Raw genomic sequence first — 15,478 nt, forward strand, 5'->3', positions numbered from 1 at the left:
TGGTCGTACTGTTATTGGTATGTTGTCGGCACGATCTATTTCATGCTGTTCCTTAGTAGATTGCTGTTTGAGAGTATTTCTCGGGCCCCATCTGCAATAGATGTGGTTGGAGGAACTGACATGTCAGTTTAAGTGGCTGCTGACTGGTATTTCTTTGCTGCTACTGCATATGTATATTTTGGTGGGGTAAGCATAATTTGCTTCTTTGCCTCCTGGTAAGTCACTTTCCTCTCTACTTTGTATTTTTGGATGTGTTTTACTGTTTTCTATAGTTCACAGGATACATAAATAAGTGAGGTGTTGGCCACGACAGTTCGGACAATGTGGAGTTCCAGCATCACATTCCGTTTATGTGTGGGATTTTGAATCACAGTTTGGGCACCCTGTATCCCCTCGACAGACAGTCTGCGAGTGCCCAAATGTTTGACACTTATAACCCCTAATGGGATTAGGATTGTAGGATCTTATACGGCAATTGGGATAGCTGGCTTTAACATTCAATGGTAAATTTGGTGTGCCAAACATAAGGATGATGTTCCACGTGGGAACAAGCTGATCATCTTTTCTGATAATATGCTTAGCTTGTGTGACTTTTTGTTCTTTTAACTCTTGGACTAGTTCATCTTCTGTGATGTTTATCAAGCCCCATCCAGCAATTACCCCATTGGAGGTATTTAGTGTTGCATGTGGGGGGGGGGGTAACTTGCACAGGGAATACCACCAAATTTTGGTGGTATTCCCGTGCAAATTGATTGCTTATGACTCGCACTTTCTATTAGCAAATCTCCAGATCTAAGCCTTTTCTCCATTTTAGGTGAACCTGCTGAGCTTTCCAAGCATTTCTGTATCAGAAATGGGGTGGGGGGGGATTTGTTTGACAAGGAGTGGAAGATAAGGAATGCATTTGTTTGACAAGGAGTGGAAGATAAGGAAAGATGGGAATTCCTGTTGCTCTTTATCAGTCTGCAGCCTTTTCGACTGTGATGTGCCATGGTCAGTATTCACTGACTTTTGGACATGAGTGTCTAGGCTCAATTGGATGGAAATTATCAAATTCCATGTTTTCTCCTTTTAGCCCTGGGAGAGGGACTTTTTTCTCCCAAGTTTACCGGCCCCACCATGTGGAGGCAGGAGCAGTGCCACCAGTGACCAAGCGGTTGTAGAAGTTAGTAGAGTTTGTTAGTAATTAATATATATATATATATATATATATATATACACTGAATAAAGAAAGGTAGTTTTTCTTTCTGTGTTCTTGTTTTAACACTTGAAGCACAGAACCACTTGAGGTAAACAAAAGAGAAAAAGGCACTAGAAAGGAAATTAAACTTTGTTGCTTAGAAAGAGCACTCTATATATATCTCAGAGAAAATCGCTTGTCACTATTGGTTGGCACTCAGGGCCCTGATACTATGTGCATTGTGCAAAATTAGTCAGCCTTACAAGTAGCACATTTTGGCAGTTCTTGTAATCATGGCCAGTGACTGCACAGTGGCCACAACTAGGAGATTTCTGACTGCAGTCTCTAGCAGTATGATCATATTTATGACAGTTAAAGCACTTCTGTATGGGAAAGAATTCCCTGAATTTATGGCTGGTCCAGCCAGCATAGACTCTTTTTTTGTCCTTGTAGGTTTTTCCAAATTCTGGGTGACACTTCCACAATCTACCCCCAGGGGCTCACATCTGGTGAGTATGGGCTTGGCACACCCAGGGTCCTGAGCTGGATATCATCATTCTTCTCTTTCTTGGTGATTCCCTTCTATTTCTGATCCAACCCCCCCTCTCTCTCTCTCTCTCTCTCTCTCTCTCTCGGGCAACTCAGAATTTTTTTTTTTTTTTTTTTTTATTTTGGCTGGTGCAGCAAAAGCCTTGGCTTCCTTGCACCATATGGTAATTATATAATAATAATGATACTGAATTGTCCATTTCTTTTTAGAAGAAATTCTTTAGCAAACTCATTCAGTTCCATTATATTAATAAAATTTTTGTTGTAGAATCCAACATAACATCCCTTTCCAGAGTTGTCTCAAGGATGTCAAATATAATAATGTTGGGGTTCCTGGCCCTTGGCTTTTCTCTTTGCAGTCCCAATTTTACTACCCCCTGGGTTGGTTTCAATCTTTTTAACATCTTCTTTATTTGTTACTTCAATTAAAACTCCATTATCTTTTATTTTTCTCATGTTATTCACTTTTATTTCTTTCAAATGAGGTTTTAATTTTGTCATGACAGTATCCCTGACTGCCTCGCTGGATTTGTATGTAGAGTCATGCTTAGCCCTTATAATGATTATGTTTGTTTCTTTTGCTTTTGATATTTCCTTAGTCTTACTGTTGGTTTGTGTTGAATCTGCTTTGGTGGCACTTGCTACTTGGGCATAAGTCAAAGTATTTATTTTATTATAAATATTCTTTTCTTCAGTCACTGTTTTTCTCCTTTTGCTTTCAATTCCTTGTTTTCTGTATTAAGTTCAACCACTATGTTCCAAAACAGACCAGCAGTTCACTATCTGCAATCTTGAAGTGTAATCCTATTAGTCTATTTATGAAGGAATTCTTCTTGGAACAGCTTCATTTCTTTAATGTATCTTATGGGATCCTGTATTTGATTTATAAGCTGAAATTTCCTTCCCTCCTCTGTTTTTGTTACCTCTAGCTCTAAATTATCATTCTCCTTTTGATCTGTATTTTATAACTGGTTTTTGCCTTTTCTAGCCTTTTTTACACTAAGGTGGCCAAGGGGGCAAGCTTCTAAGTCGTTGTTAATAGTTTCTTCATTGTTTGGGGTTCTACTACCACCCACCACTGGATGTCAAAGCTAAACAGGTCCATCTCCATAGCTGGATGAAAATAAGTTGTAGAAATATTGAACATACTGGATTGATTGAGTTTGGCACAGGATAAAGCCACTCGCGTTCAGGCTGAAGGCAAGGGAGTTGGCTTGAAAAGTTCGTCTCACACGAACAACAGTGGAGAGAGTGGTTCTGTCTCCCGTATGGCTAACACAACTGAAGAGCAAGACCGTTGAGCCCAACCAACTGGAAGTGCTTCCTGCGTTAGTGACCACTCAGGAGGGAAGAAGCCAACAGATGAAGTGGAGCATCAAAATTAATACGCTCGTGTGAGCATACTATGAAGTAACAAAGCTGGAGACAGACATGACAATGTTCAGAACGAAACTGCACACTTAGTCGTTGGAATGATTCCCAACTCTTCAGGTTAACAAACAGCAAATAGCTGACAAGAGATGAACCATTATCAAGAACTTGATAGCTCCTGCAATTTTGGAAAAAATCAAGCAGGATGTGAGCGATCAATTACAAAATAATGAATATGGATACAGTGGAACCAGAACTGGAGTTATTATTATAGTGCGAGGCCATATAGTGCGAGGAAGGCTGAGACTTTTAGTTGCACTAGCCAAAAAAATAAAAAAAAATACTGAGTTACTCAGAGAGAGAGAGAGAGAGAGAGAGAGAGAGAGAGAGAGAGAGAGAGAGAGAGAGAGAGAGAGAGCAAGAGTCAGAAGTAGAAGGGAATCACCAAGGAAGAGAAAAATGATGATATCCAGCTCAGGACCCTGGGTGTGTCAAGCCCACACTCACCAGATGTGAGCCCCTGAGCAAGTACAAGAACTACAACCCGGAGCAGCTAAAGTGGAAATAGATGAGACTGCAATATCCAGCATAGAAGAAGAGTGGAAGAGAGCCCTAGCAGAATTTGAGGAAATGGGCCCCAGAAAGATCCTCACCATACCAAAGCAAAGACCCAACAGAATCCTGTGGCAAGTCACAGACCAGCCATACTAGAGACCTCAATAAGCAAATAATACCAGATTATCTCAATAACAACAAGCAAAAACTAGACATCATCTGCACAGCCATTTACTGTGCCAGTGTAGCAACCACCAGGATTAACGGACTCCATCAAACTACCTAGATAAGATGGCTTCCAATGCTTGCTCATGAATTGCTCTTCCTTGAGACCAGAGGATTCGTGCCAGGGTCAGGTAATCAACACCAGAAACTACAGGAAATACAACACTAAGACCTCGGAGTAACAGAAGACATATCCAGAAACAATCCAGCACATCATCAATGCAGATGCAGTGTGATCACCCAGATAGAGTACACTCACAGACATGATCAAAGAAAGTTTACACTATTACAAGTACGAGCCTCAGGCCATACTAGAGATCTCTACCCACAGACTATATTGGGACTGTGCCATCATAATCAACAAGACGATCCTGCAGAACAGACCAAACATAACCCTTACTGATAAGAAGGAAATGGCTACCTACCTGATCGGCACAGCAGAGTGCGACACCAGCAACCTATAGAAAACATATGAGGAAAAGATCAGGAAGTACTCATCCTTAAGACAGAAAGTCAAAGATATGTGGCATAGTGCCAAAGAGACTTCATAAGAACCTAACAATGATAGGAACTCCAGAAAGCTGCAATCCAGAACACCTGTAGGATAGTAAGACAGCTCCCCAACCAACAATAACAATAAAATATAATAATAGTAATCGGACACAACCAACCACCCCCCATGCATTTGGTACCGTTCTCGTCGCCAGGTGGAAAAAAATCTCATATAAAGGGGAAAAGGTTTTTTCTTTATGACAATAATAATAATATAGACAAAAAACACATTCCATAATAAACAACGCAAAAAGAGAATTTAATTTTTTTCTGTAGAAGTTGTGTCATCCACTGGGTGAGATATGCATTGTTTTATGCTGAAACCAAAAGCAGCACATTGAAGCAGAAGCCAAAAATTGTAAATAGTTGCTTGAAATGTGGGGCATGACAGGTCCTTTACTCTAATAACAACAAGTAAAAAAGGATTTAGCTCTAAATCCCATATGTACCAAGTAAAAAGTAACTGTTAACATCCACAATTACTTAAACATTTGTCTATATTTAGGAAGGTGATGAAAGTTTCAGCCATTAATGAACCAAGTGTACAACAGTTATTTTGGAGATGGATTGGTCAAGTCCCATTAGCACACTACCAGGTTAATGTTACCAAACTCACCAATTTACGTGATGCGATAAGAACATTTTTGGCACATGGAAAGTCAATAGTGCTCCAAGTGCAATAAAAAAATACTTAAAAATTAGAAGTAACCTATAAATAGGTTATCATTGTAAAATGTATAAAAATTATGAAGTGAATCTCAACAAAAATAAGTAAAGAAATAAAATTACATATTAAAAATGCATTTACATATATAAATTTATTATTTTTAAAAATTGAAAAATTTGGAACATATTTGTCAGATTATTCAAGGTCACATGTTTTTGGCCATGGTGTCAGCCTGATCACTTTGCCTGATCTCAATATGGTTGGGGATCCAGCAGAAGCAAATATTGAAATTGATTCCACAAGGTGATGTAGTCTCTGCTGTATCAAGACCTGGATGAAAATTATACCCCATCACTGATAAGGTCTGCAAAGAAACAGAATTGCCATATATAATAAGGCAATTCTGTTTCTTTGCAGACCTTATCAGTGAAGAAACAGAATTGCCATATATAATAAATTTTTGGTGGTGGCTTTTTATGTGATTCAAGACTAGCTCTATGGCATGCAGTTCTGCCGTGTATATGAGGCATTCTGGGATGCTGCATACCTTGATTAGATGGAGGCATATTCTACAAACAATTATGACTTTGAGCCATCTGTAAAGATAGCAAGAAGTCAGAATGTGCAGCCCAGCATGCTGAGTAGAGTTGGGTAGATGGAGCATTAGCTTTCTCCCAGATTTAAAGGGAGAATTCAAAGGATGGAACATGAGCATGTCAGGGTAAATGGGTGTGGCTTTGTGAGAGGAAAACCTTGTCTATCATGATGTATTAATCTCCAAATAGCTCCTAGATATAAATACTCAAAGGATGATTGGTAGTCTGATGGATGTTATGTGAGATTTTTTCTGTGGCTCAAAAATGGATGTTTATGTAGAGTAGTCTGACAGTATTTCAGTTTAAAAGCATACTGTAGAGACAACTGCATTTTTCAAAGCAATAAGGATGGCACATTTGCTTCCACATATATACTTTGGACAGGAGATGTTCTTAATGCTCCAACATGAATAGCCTCATGGTGGATGGGATTGAGCAATAAAGACTGCTTCTGGTTGTTATTGTTGTTATTTGGTTTTTAGGAGCATTAGCAACTAAGGCCATATTGCTCCGTGAATATGCAGTGGTCATTCCTGACCTTTCTGCATCCTTCGTATTTGGTGGTGACGGGCTCGAACCCCGGTCTAATCAAGAAGCGTGTGCTACGCACTGCTGCTCCTTCCCACCTGGCTACGGAGGCGCCACTGCTTCTGGAAGATGCCTATACTTGCCTCTGGAAATCTAATTTTGATTACACAAATGCATGACACAGAAGGAGTAAAGTGCACTGATCAGCACCACAAGTGAAGTATGAGGGAGAGAGAGAGAGCTTAGACATTCAATCAATTCTTTTGCACACTGTGCACAGTTGATGAATATGTTGGAGAAAGCTCCACTTTTTATCAAATTCATATCAAAGAATTTTGTCTCAGTTACCCTCAACTCAGATTCTGGATGAAGATTATGCTTACAATAAAAATGTATATAAATGGTCTTTTTTGGTGAGAAATCCATAACCAGTTGCAGTTATCTTTCAATGACTGTGTTGCATGGCTGTGAAAATATTGTAAAGCCAATATAGTTCATTGTTTACAGTTGCCTCTATCCTTCTCCCAAATCTACTAATCATTTGGAACTCTGATTTCCTCTTTTTTGAAATTTGACTTTCTCCAGTACAACTTTCCTAACAGTGAGGAATTTCCTGTTTTTAGTGATTTTAATGTTCAGAACTCCAGCTATCAGAAATGTTGAAGCTTTTCCAATTACTAATGACCTCACACAGGTTGTTCATTTACCTCAAGAATACCAGATAATCCTAACCACGCACTTGACCTTTTTCTCACAAACAGCCCTTCAAAGTACACGGTCAAGGCAAGTGGTTCTCTAGGTACCCCAGATCACAACTTGGTGATGGTCTCCTCTCTAATGGAGCCTTTCTCTCATGGCTATTCTCAACCTCAAGTTGTTTGGCATTACAAGAATCCAAAATGGTATGAGCTGCAAATTTGTTTTCGTCTTTTCCTTGGTCGAATTACAGTGTCAAATTATTCTTGTAGGGATGAAATCCTTTATTTCACACTCCATATTAAAGTCTTGTCCTTTATCTAAACCTTGGTTTTCTAATAAATGCACTAAGCACGTTCAAGATAATGTTGCATATTGCAATTCACTTGTATCCAAATCCCCAGCTTCATTTTCTGCTTACACCAAAGCTCATAACAATTGTAAAGCAGTTATTAATCAGATCAAACCAGATTTCAAACAGGCTAAACAGGAGAAAATGCTTCTTGTCCAAATGGTAGTCGAGCATTCTGGTCTCTTTCCAAAGCTGTTGGCCGCAAATTTTAACCATCTCTATTCCCACCTCTGTAAAATAAGTGGCAATAGAAGTAGATGGTTCTATTTCCACTTCAGCCAAAGATAAAAGGTGACCTGCTAGCATACTATTTCTCTTCCAACTCGTGTATTGATGACCTTGATAAACCACCTCCTGTCATTCCCATACACTTGACTGGATGCTTCCTGTGATCTTCCATTAAAAGGCTGTCAGAAGGATTTCGAACAATCTTGATGCTAAGAAAGTTCCGGGTCCTGATGTTATTTCTTCACTTGTTCTCAAAACCTGTGCTCCTAAATTTACTCCTGTTCTGTGTCACTTTTTTCACTTTCTTATTCCAGAGGTGTTTTCCCTTTTGTTTGAAAATTTGTTCATATTCAGCCAGTTTTTAAAAAAGGGTGACAAATCCCTCCCACCCAATTATTGTCCCAGTGCACTTACTTCTACGCTTTCTAAAGTAATGGAGAAATCAATTAACTGCCAAATCTTAAAATATTTAGAAACCTTCCATCTGTTCAATGATCGCCGGTATGGATTCCATCCTGTCGATCCAATGTGATAGTCTGGCTTTTGTAACCCAACTATGGGCAAATTCAATGGAAAAGTTTGGTGACACAGTTGATCTTGACATCTGATCATGTTTGGCATAAAGGTCTTCTGAGTAAGCTTGCATTTTATGGTTTGCCAACTGTTTTTTTGTAATTGGGTATCCAGTTTTCTCTCTGACTGCTCATTGCAGGTAATGGTAGATAGCTCTCTGTCTCAAATTTCTCTGCTAAGACTGATGTTTCCTGATGTTCAGTTCTTTTTTTCCATTTTTTTTTGTCTTGTACATTAATGACCTTGTTCCACTGACTGGAAATCCTAAACATAATTTTGCTGATGATATCACATTGCATTACTGCACAAACAACTTCAACTTCTCAAATATCTTTAAAATTTCAAATTTCTTTAAAAGTTGATCTCACAACACAAGAGGAAAAGAGCTGGAGAAAGAACTGAACCTTGGGGAATACTACCATTACTGGAAAAGTCAGAAAACAGAGCCAACTACATACCCAACTGCAAAAAACAGCTGGCAATCCATAAGGTCGAAGCATGTTTAGAAGATATTTATGTAAAACATGATCTAAAGCCTGAGAAGTGTCATGAGTAACCTGCATGAGCTTCACCAAACCTTTCCATTGAGTTTGTCCATAGATGGGTAACATAATCCAAAATATTTGAGGAATACTCTTGATTTGATTATCAGCAGTGATTCTTCATGCATTAAGAATCTGCAGATAGCTCACATCTGGTGAATATGGGCTTGGCAAACCCAGGGTCCTGAGCTGGATATCATCATTCTTCTCTTTCTTGGTGATTCCTTTCTACTTCTCTCTCTCTCAGGGGGTAACTTGGGATTTTTTTTTTTTTTTTTTTTTTTGGCTGGTGCAGCATAAGCCTTAGGCTTCCTTGTACCATATGGCCAATAATAATAATAATAATAATAATAAATGAACCAGTAGGTGGCAGTGATCACAGTGTGCTGAAGTGGGATTTACTCAAAGAGGTAACTACCATTAGGGGTAAAGGGAAGGGTTAATGCTTTCGTAAAGGCGACTACGATGGACTGAGACAGTATTTAAATTCTATACAGTGGGACCAACTGATGATGTTACCAACACCAAATGCAAAATGGGAAGCATTCAAAGAACTTATCATGGATGCTACTAGGCTTTACATACCAACTAAGAAATATTGTTCGAGGTTTAGGCCTAAATGGATGTCAGATGAACTGTGAGGCATATGGCAGAGAAGAAACATGCATGGGATACATACAAATTAACACATAACACAGAAGCCTATGATAGATACAAGTTGATCTGTAACCAAGTTACAAAGGAGGTTAGGCAGGCGAAGGCAGAGTACGAGAAATCTTTGGCAAGGGATGCAAAGAAAAACAGCAAAGAGTTCTTTACTTATGTAAACTCTAGAAGGAAGGGGATGAATCAGATTGGTCCACTTGATATCGATGGGTCAACTGTTGATGATCCTGCTCAGGTAGCTAACAAACTAAATGAATATTTTGCATCGACATTCACACATGAGGAGTTATTTAGCGAGGGGAAAGCCAGAGGTGTATTCAACTCTAGCAGTAAGCTACAGAATCTTGTAATAACTGAGAGTAAAGTGGAGGAGAAACTGTTGAAGATAAACACAAGAAAGGCACCAGGGGTGGATGGGATCTATCCAGTTATATTAAAGGAGGCAGCAGAGGAAGTAAGCAAACCCTTAGCCATAATTATGAGAGCTTCCTTGGACTCAGGGGAGGTACCCGCAGACTGGAAATGTGCAAATGTGACCCCAATTCACAAAGGAGAATCAAAGGCTGACACAAGCAATTATAGACCTGTGAGTTTAACTTCTGTTCCAGGAAAGTTAATGGAGGCACTAGTTAAAGAAGCACTGCAGGATCATTTGGACAAGACTTCAGTTATAGCTCGGACACAGCATGGTTTTGTTAAGGGGAAGTCTTGCCTGACCAATTTGATTGGATACTATGATGCAGTCACAAAGGAACTGGATGCAGGGAATAACTTTGATATTATATACTTGGATCTTAGAAAGGCTTTTGATACTGTTGCACATGGAAGACTGCTGCACAAATTGGAGCAGTGTGACATTGGAGGCAAATTGCTGGTGTGGATAAAGGGGTGGCTGAGGGGGAGAAGACAGAGAGTGGTAATCAATGGACACTGCTCATTGTGGACTAATGTTATTAGTGGAGTCCCTCAGGGCTCAGTGTTGGGTCCATTATTGTTTTCTGTATTCATAAATGATATTGATGATGGTATATCAAGCTTAATGTCGAAGTTTGCAGATGATACAAAGGTAGGCAGGGTTGTCAAGGACACTACTGATACTATGCTGCTGCAGCAGGATCTGGAAAGGTTGAGCAGATGGGCTGAGAGGTGGCAAATGAAGTTTAACATTGACAAATGTAAAGTACTACACATGGGAAATAGCAACCCCAGGGCAACGTATCAACTCTGTGGTACTACACTGACAGTGGTAGAGAATGAAAGGGACCTGGGGGTGGTTGTGCAGGCAGATATGAAGTTCTCTGAGCAGTGCAGACGGGCTGGAAGAGTAGCTCATGGTGTCAATGATATATAGGAATTTTTCTAGCAGGGATAAGGAGGTGATTATTCCCTTGTATAAGGCAATGGTCAGGCCACACCTAGAGTACTGTATACAGGTTCTGGAGGCCTCATTTCAAGAAGGATGTAGAGCTGCTGGAATGAGTACAGAGAAGGGCAACAAGATTAGTGAATGGAACAAAGGGGTGCTCTTACGAAGAAAAGCTTAAATTTTGTAAATTACAGTGTCTGGAGACTAGGCACCAGCAAGGTGATCTGATAGAGGTGTATAAAGCCTTGAATGGTTTGAGCATGCTCAATGCTGATGGGATTCTTCCTCTCGCTCAGAATAATCACCTGAGAGGGCATAAATTCAAATTGAGGAAAGACAGATGTAGGATAGACGTGCGGAAATTTGCCTTTAGCCAGCGAGTGGTTGGTTGGTGGAACAGACTTCTATCCCTTGTCGTGGAAGTTGATAGCCTAAATAAGTTTAAGGCTCAGCTGGACAGGTATTTTGAACGAACAGAGGGGTGAAGTGGAAGTGGTTTTTTTTTTTTTTTTGGCTGATGCTGCATAAGCTTGCTTTCTTGCATCAAATGCCTCTGCTAATGCTAAATCACTAGTGGATCGACACTAACAGTATCTATACTGGCAATCACTGATCAGATGGAAGGTTTTGAGAGTTTTTAGAAGTTAGCAGTTAATGGATTTCCCCATTACTCTTAAAAGAGGTGAGACTATAGATGGGTAAAATTGTGTCCAATAGCTTTGGCAGAGAGCAGAATGCTCAACTATTTTTTGTTTATATTGTGGGGTGTTACAAATCTGACAAACATTCCTCCAAATTCTGATATTTGAAATAGCTTCTAAGAGTGTGGGGAACTTGCAGGTTCTACTAAGATGTCCGCAGATCAGAGATGCAGTACTTCTGCTTGTAGTGTTCCTATTAATCCTCCCGGCATTTTTTTGATCAAGTATGGAGGCATTTTTCTAACTAACTGATCTCCTGTAGAATATACAACCAAGCAGGCTGATGCCACATGCACTCTGGTATCTGTTATCTGTCACACTGCTTTCAGAATTTCTTTTTTTCAGTTTGATGGTGTCTTCAATACCTCGCTTAGCACGGCTTCAAACAGCACAGGTTTCACTATAACACGGTTTTCAATTAAATTTAAGTTGAAAATTTACTGTACATATTAAAACTCATTTAAATAGCCTAGACATGTACTTTACACATATGCTGCGGTGCCAACTCTATTGTCTCATATATGCTGCACATATGCCAGTAGTCCCTTCAGGCAGTCAGTGGCAACAGTGTTCAGTATTCTTAATTTCATCCTGACGAGACGACATGACAGCTTTTCAAACTTTTCATTTCACAATTTATTTTTTACCCCTTTAAATATGATCAAAAATATATCTGCATCTTGGTTAGAAATCATTGCCAACAACATGCATTATGTTTGGCAGTATATTGTTTTGACCCATTTGGCAAATGATTTCATTGGTTTTGAATCGCAAGTTACCAAAGACATTGTGAAGATCAGAAAAAACTTGAGATTCGAAACTTTCGACACTGCCAAAGTACATGACTGCATTGACTCTGCAATAACTTAGATGATGCAACTCTCCTTGAAATTTACCAGAAAATTGCATATGAAGAAGAGGAAAACAAATCTGAAGTGGATAACACTGAAGTGGCACCAAAAGAATTTTCAACAGAAGAATTGAAGAAAGTTTTTTGGGGGGCTTGACATGGCCTGTGAGGCAATTATGAATGGAGATCCAAATGTTGGATGTAGCATCCAGATACAGCAAATTTTATAAGATGGGATTCAACTACAAAGACTTGTATACTGAGAAAAAGAAGAGATGACTTCATCAAACTTAATTTTTGAAATACCCAAATAAACAGTAAAGCTTTTTTCTCATCTCTCATGATGTTACCATTTCATTAATAAAATTTTTGCAATATTTTTTTTATTTCAAATCCTTTTAATTGGCTATCAAGCACAAATTGTTTATAGATTGTTTCTCTGTTTTATTCGTTTAAAACCTATTATAATTATACCTCAATTAGCATGGTTTCACACAACATGGAACAGTTTCGGTACCAATTATCAGTGCTATGCGGGATACTGCTGTATTTTGTATAACGGCCTTATCAATTCAACTGCAGTAGAATGAAAAGAGTCTACAACAGATTCTGCAATAAAATTCATTTAAATTCACCATTTGTAGACAGAACCACAGTCAAAAACCACTGGGATAGCAGCATTTTCACCCTACTATCATACTCAGAATTTTTGTACAAAGTTTAGTTATGTCTCCTGCAGTGAAGTGGATCATTTGTGGTAGTGATGCTCACTATTTCTTTCTATAAGGCTCTGTAACTATAAAAAGTCCAATTCCCCCCCTTTTGATTAGTTTTAGAGAAGAGTAGATGTGCTGCTCATTTAATTCAAAAGCTAATGATGGAAAGTAATCAATAAATACTACTGAAGATGGTTTTAAGTTCTCCTCTCCTCTCCCCCCACAAATAACTACTATGAATTATAAGCAATTAACTATTAATATGGCAATTTAGTTTTAACTAGTAAGAACATTATACATTAAAATAAAAAAAATTCATTCAGAAAAAGTGCATACACATCCAGGCAAATATGGGTCATTAACTAACAGTCATGATATGGTAAGTGGGGCCAAAACCATTAGGAGCTATCTGGGTCAAAACCTGCAATCCAGCCCCACTCAGAAATAATCACATGTGATTACAGTGTGTGTGTGTGTGTAGGGATGGACTACTGCCATTATGATTATATTTTTGAATGATACCGAGAAGTGTTGCATCAAGAGAGGGGAAAAAAAAAAAAAAACTTTGCTTAATCAACTTTCAGATTGGTGAGGTTTTTGGGTTGTCTGGTCCTTGGTCACTATATTTGCAAGATTGGACAATTAGGTTTCTATTAAACTTCTAACCACAGACCGCAATTAGACTTCTTTTTGTGGAGGGTTAAAATTATTAGCTTGAAGATGCGAATAACTAGTGGAACTGTGAATATTGCCACTGCAATCTCAATAATTTAAAAAAAAAAAAATCTAGTCTGAAAATGACTGAATTTTATTAACGTTCTTTTTATCTACCAATTTCTCAAGATAATTCAGTTAATCTTGTATACATAAAATATGTGACAAATAAAAAAAAAAAAATGTTGTGACCCAATTCAGTTAAGTCACCACCAATTATTCATTAAGAATAAATTATTTATATATATAATTCACACACACACACACACACACACACACACACACACACACACACACACACACACACACACACACACACACACACACACACACATTAATACCTGAAGCTTTGAAACACTAGTGTATGTCCCTGATAAGCCAGTTATTCCAACCTGAGAAAGAAAAACCAAACTGCAATGTAACCAAAATTACCACACAGGCTCTAATTTTATTTAATACTAAAAGTGAAAGTACAATTTCGAGTGGCATATGATAATGACAATCAAAATAATTTTCATTTATATTACATTATGTGCAAGGGTTTGCAACTCAATAAAGACCATCATCAGTATACGAAGAATATGAAGAGGCACTGAATAATCAAATATAAAACTATTCCAAAAATTTATAATATGATCATCAGAAGTGTCAAATTAGGTGTAATTTGGTTTAAGTGTTTTTTTTATTTATTGTGGGGAATGAAAACATGGTTAAATGAATTAACCATGTTTTCATTCCCCACAATAAATGAGTATTAAATTACTTTTTATGAAACTCTGGAATCCAAGTTCCACGAGGTAAAAATATAATCAAGGCCCAAAGTGTGGGTGGCATGTTAGTATTAGTTCAGTTTGTGTGAATGATGCAATGAAGCAAGCTTATACAGCAGTGGCTGGCAACGTGTGTCCTACAGACCTGCCAGCATGATTTGGTTGACCATTAGCCGAACATTTTAATTCATTAAAAAAAAAAATAAAAAATCTGAGATGCATTTCAATTCAAGCACCTTGTAAGCATGGTTGTGGTATGTGGCAGTTCAATCTGCATTTCGTTTTTCTTATATGTTCAAACAAATATTTTCTAAAATGAAATATGTGGTAAATCCATTAAAAAGAAACTAACAAGAAACAATTCAGAATCATGTGTGTGATTAAAGGTAACAAAATACCAATCAGATTTGGTAAATCTTTCTAAAGAAATTCAGCATCAAGGGAGCCATTAAAAATTCTTATATTTCATTAATAAAAATATATTTAAAAATATATCATTAAATATAATTATTAGTATATGTATATAATCTTTTATTATTAGTCATTTTATTATTCTTTTATTATTATTATTTCTATTATTATTATTATTAATCAGTCTTTTATTATTATTAATCAGTCTTTTATTATTATTAATCAATAATAATATATGTATATAATTATATACATATACTGTATTATGTATATTATTATATGAATATAATAATTAGTATATGTATAGTCACACCGACCCAGCAGGTCGAGATGCTGAGGCTTTTGCAATTACTAATGACTTAGCACAGATTGTTCATTTACCTACAAGAATACCGGAAATCCTAATCATACAGCCAATACGCTTGATCTTTTACTCACAAACAACCCTTCTAAGTACAAGGTTGAAGTGAGAGGTCCTTTAGGCACTTCAGGTCACAACTTGGTGATTGTCTCTTCTCCAATGGAACCTTTATCTCATGGCTATTCCCAACCTCGTGTTGTTTGGCATTCCAAGAATGCAAAATGGGATGACCTGCGAGACTTCTTTTCTTTGGTCTGATTACTGTTTCAAAACTTCAGATGTCAACGTTTGCTCAGATCGTGTCAGTGA

At 37.8% G+C, this 15,478-nt stretch overlaps 1 protein-coding gene across 2 annotated transcripts in view; it reads right to left on the reverse strand.

The window, feature by feature from the left end:
- The window catches only part of LOC150079046 (transcription initiation factor TFIID subunit 4B-like), a 634,753-nt gene that overhangs the window by 37,712 nt on the left and 581,563 nt on the right, over nucleotides 1-15,478 (reverse strand). For both annotated transcript variants that reach the window (XM_090382248.1, XM_090382247.1), the window contains one exon: nucleotides 13,969-14,019. In XM_090382248.1, the coding sequence (XP_090238374.1) occupies nucleotides 13,969-14,019 (51 nt within the window). The remainder of the gene's footprint in view (nucleotides 1-13,968; nucleotides 14,020-15,478) is intronic.

This window comes from Mastigoproctus giganteus, chromosome 10, assembly GCF_048544385.1.
Source record: "Mastigoproctus giganteus isolate SK-2022 chromosome 10, ASM4854438v1, whole genome shotgun sequence".
Lineage (NCBI taxonomy): Eukaryota > Metazoa > Arthropoda > Arachnida > Uropygi > Thelyphonidae > Mastigoproctus > Mastigoproctus giganteus.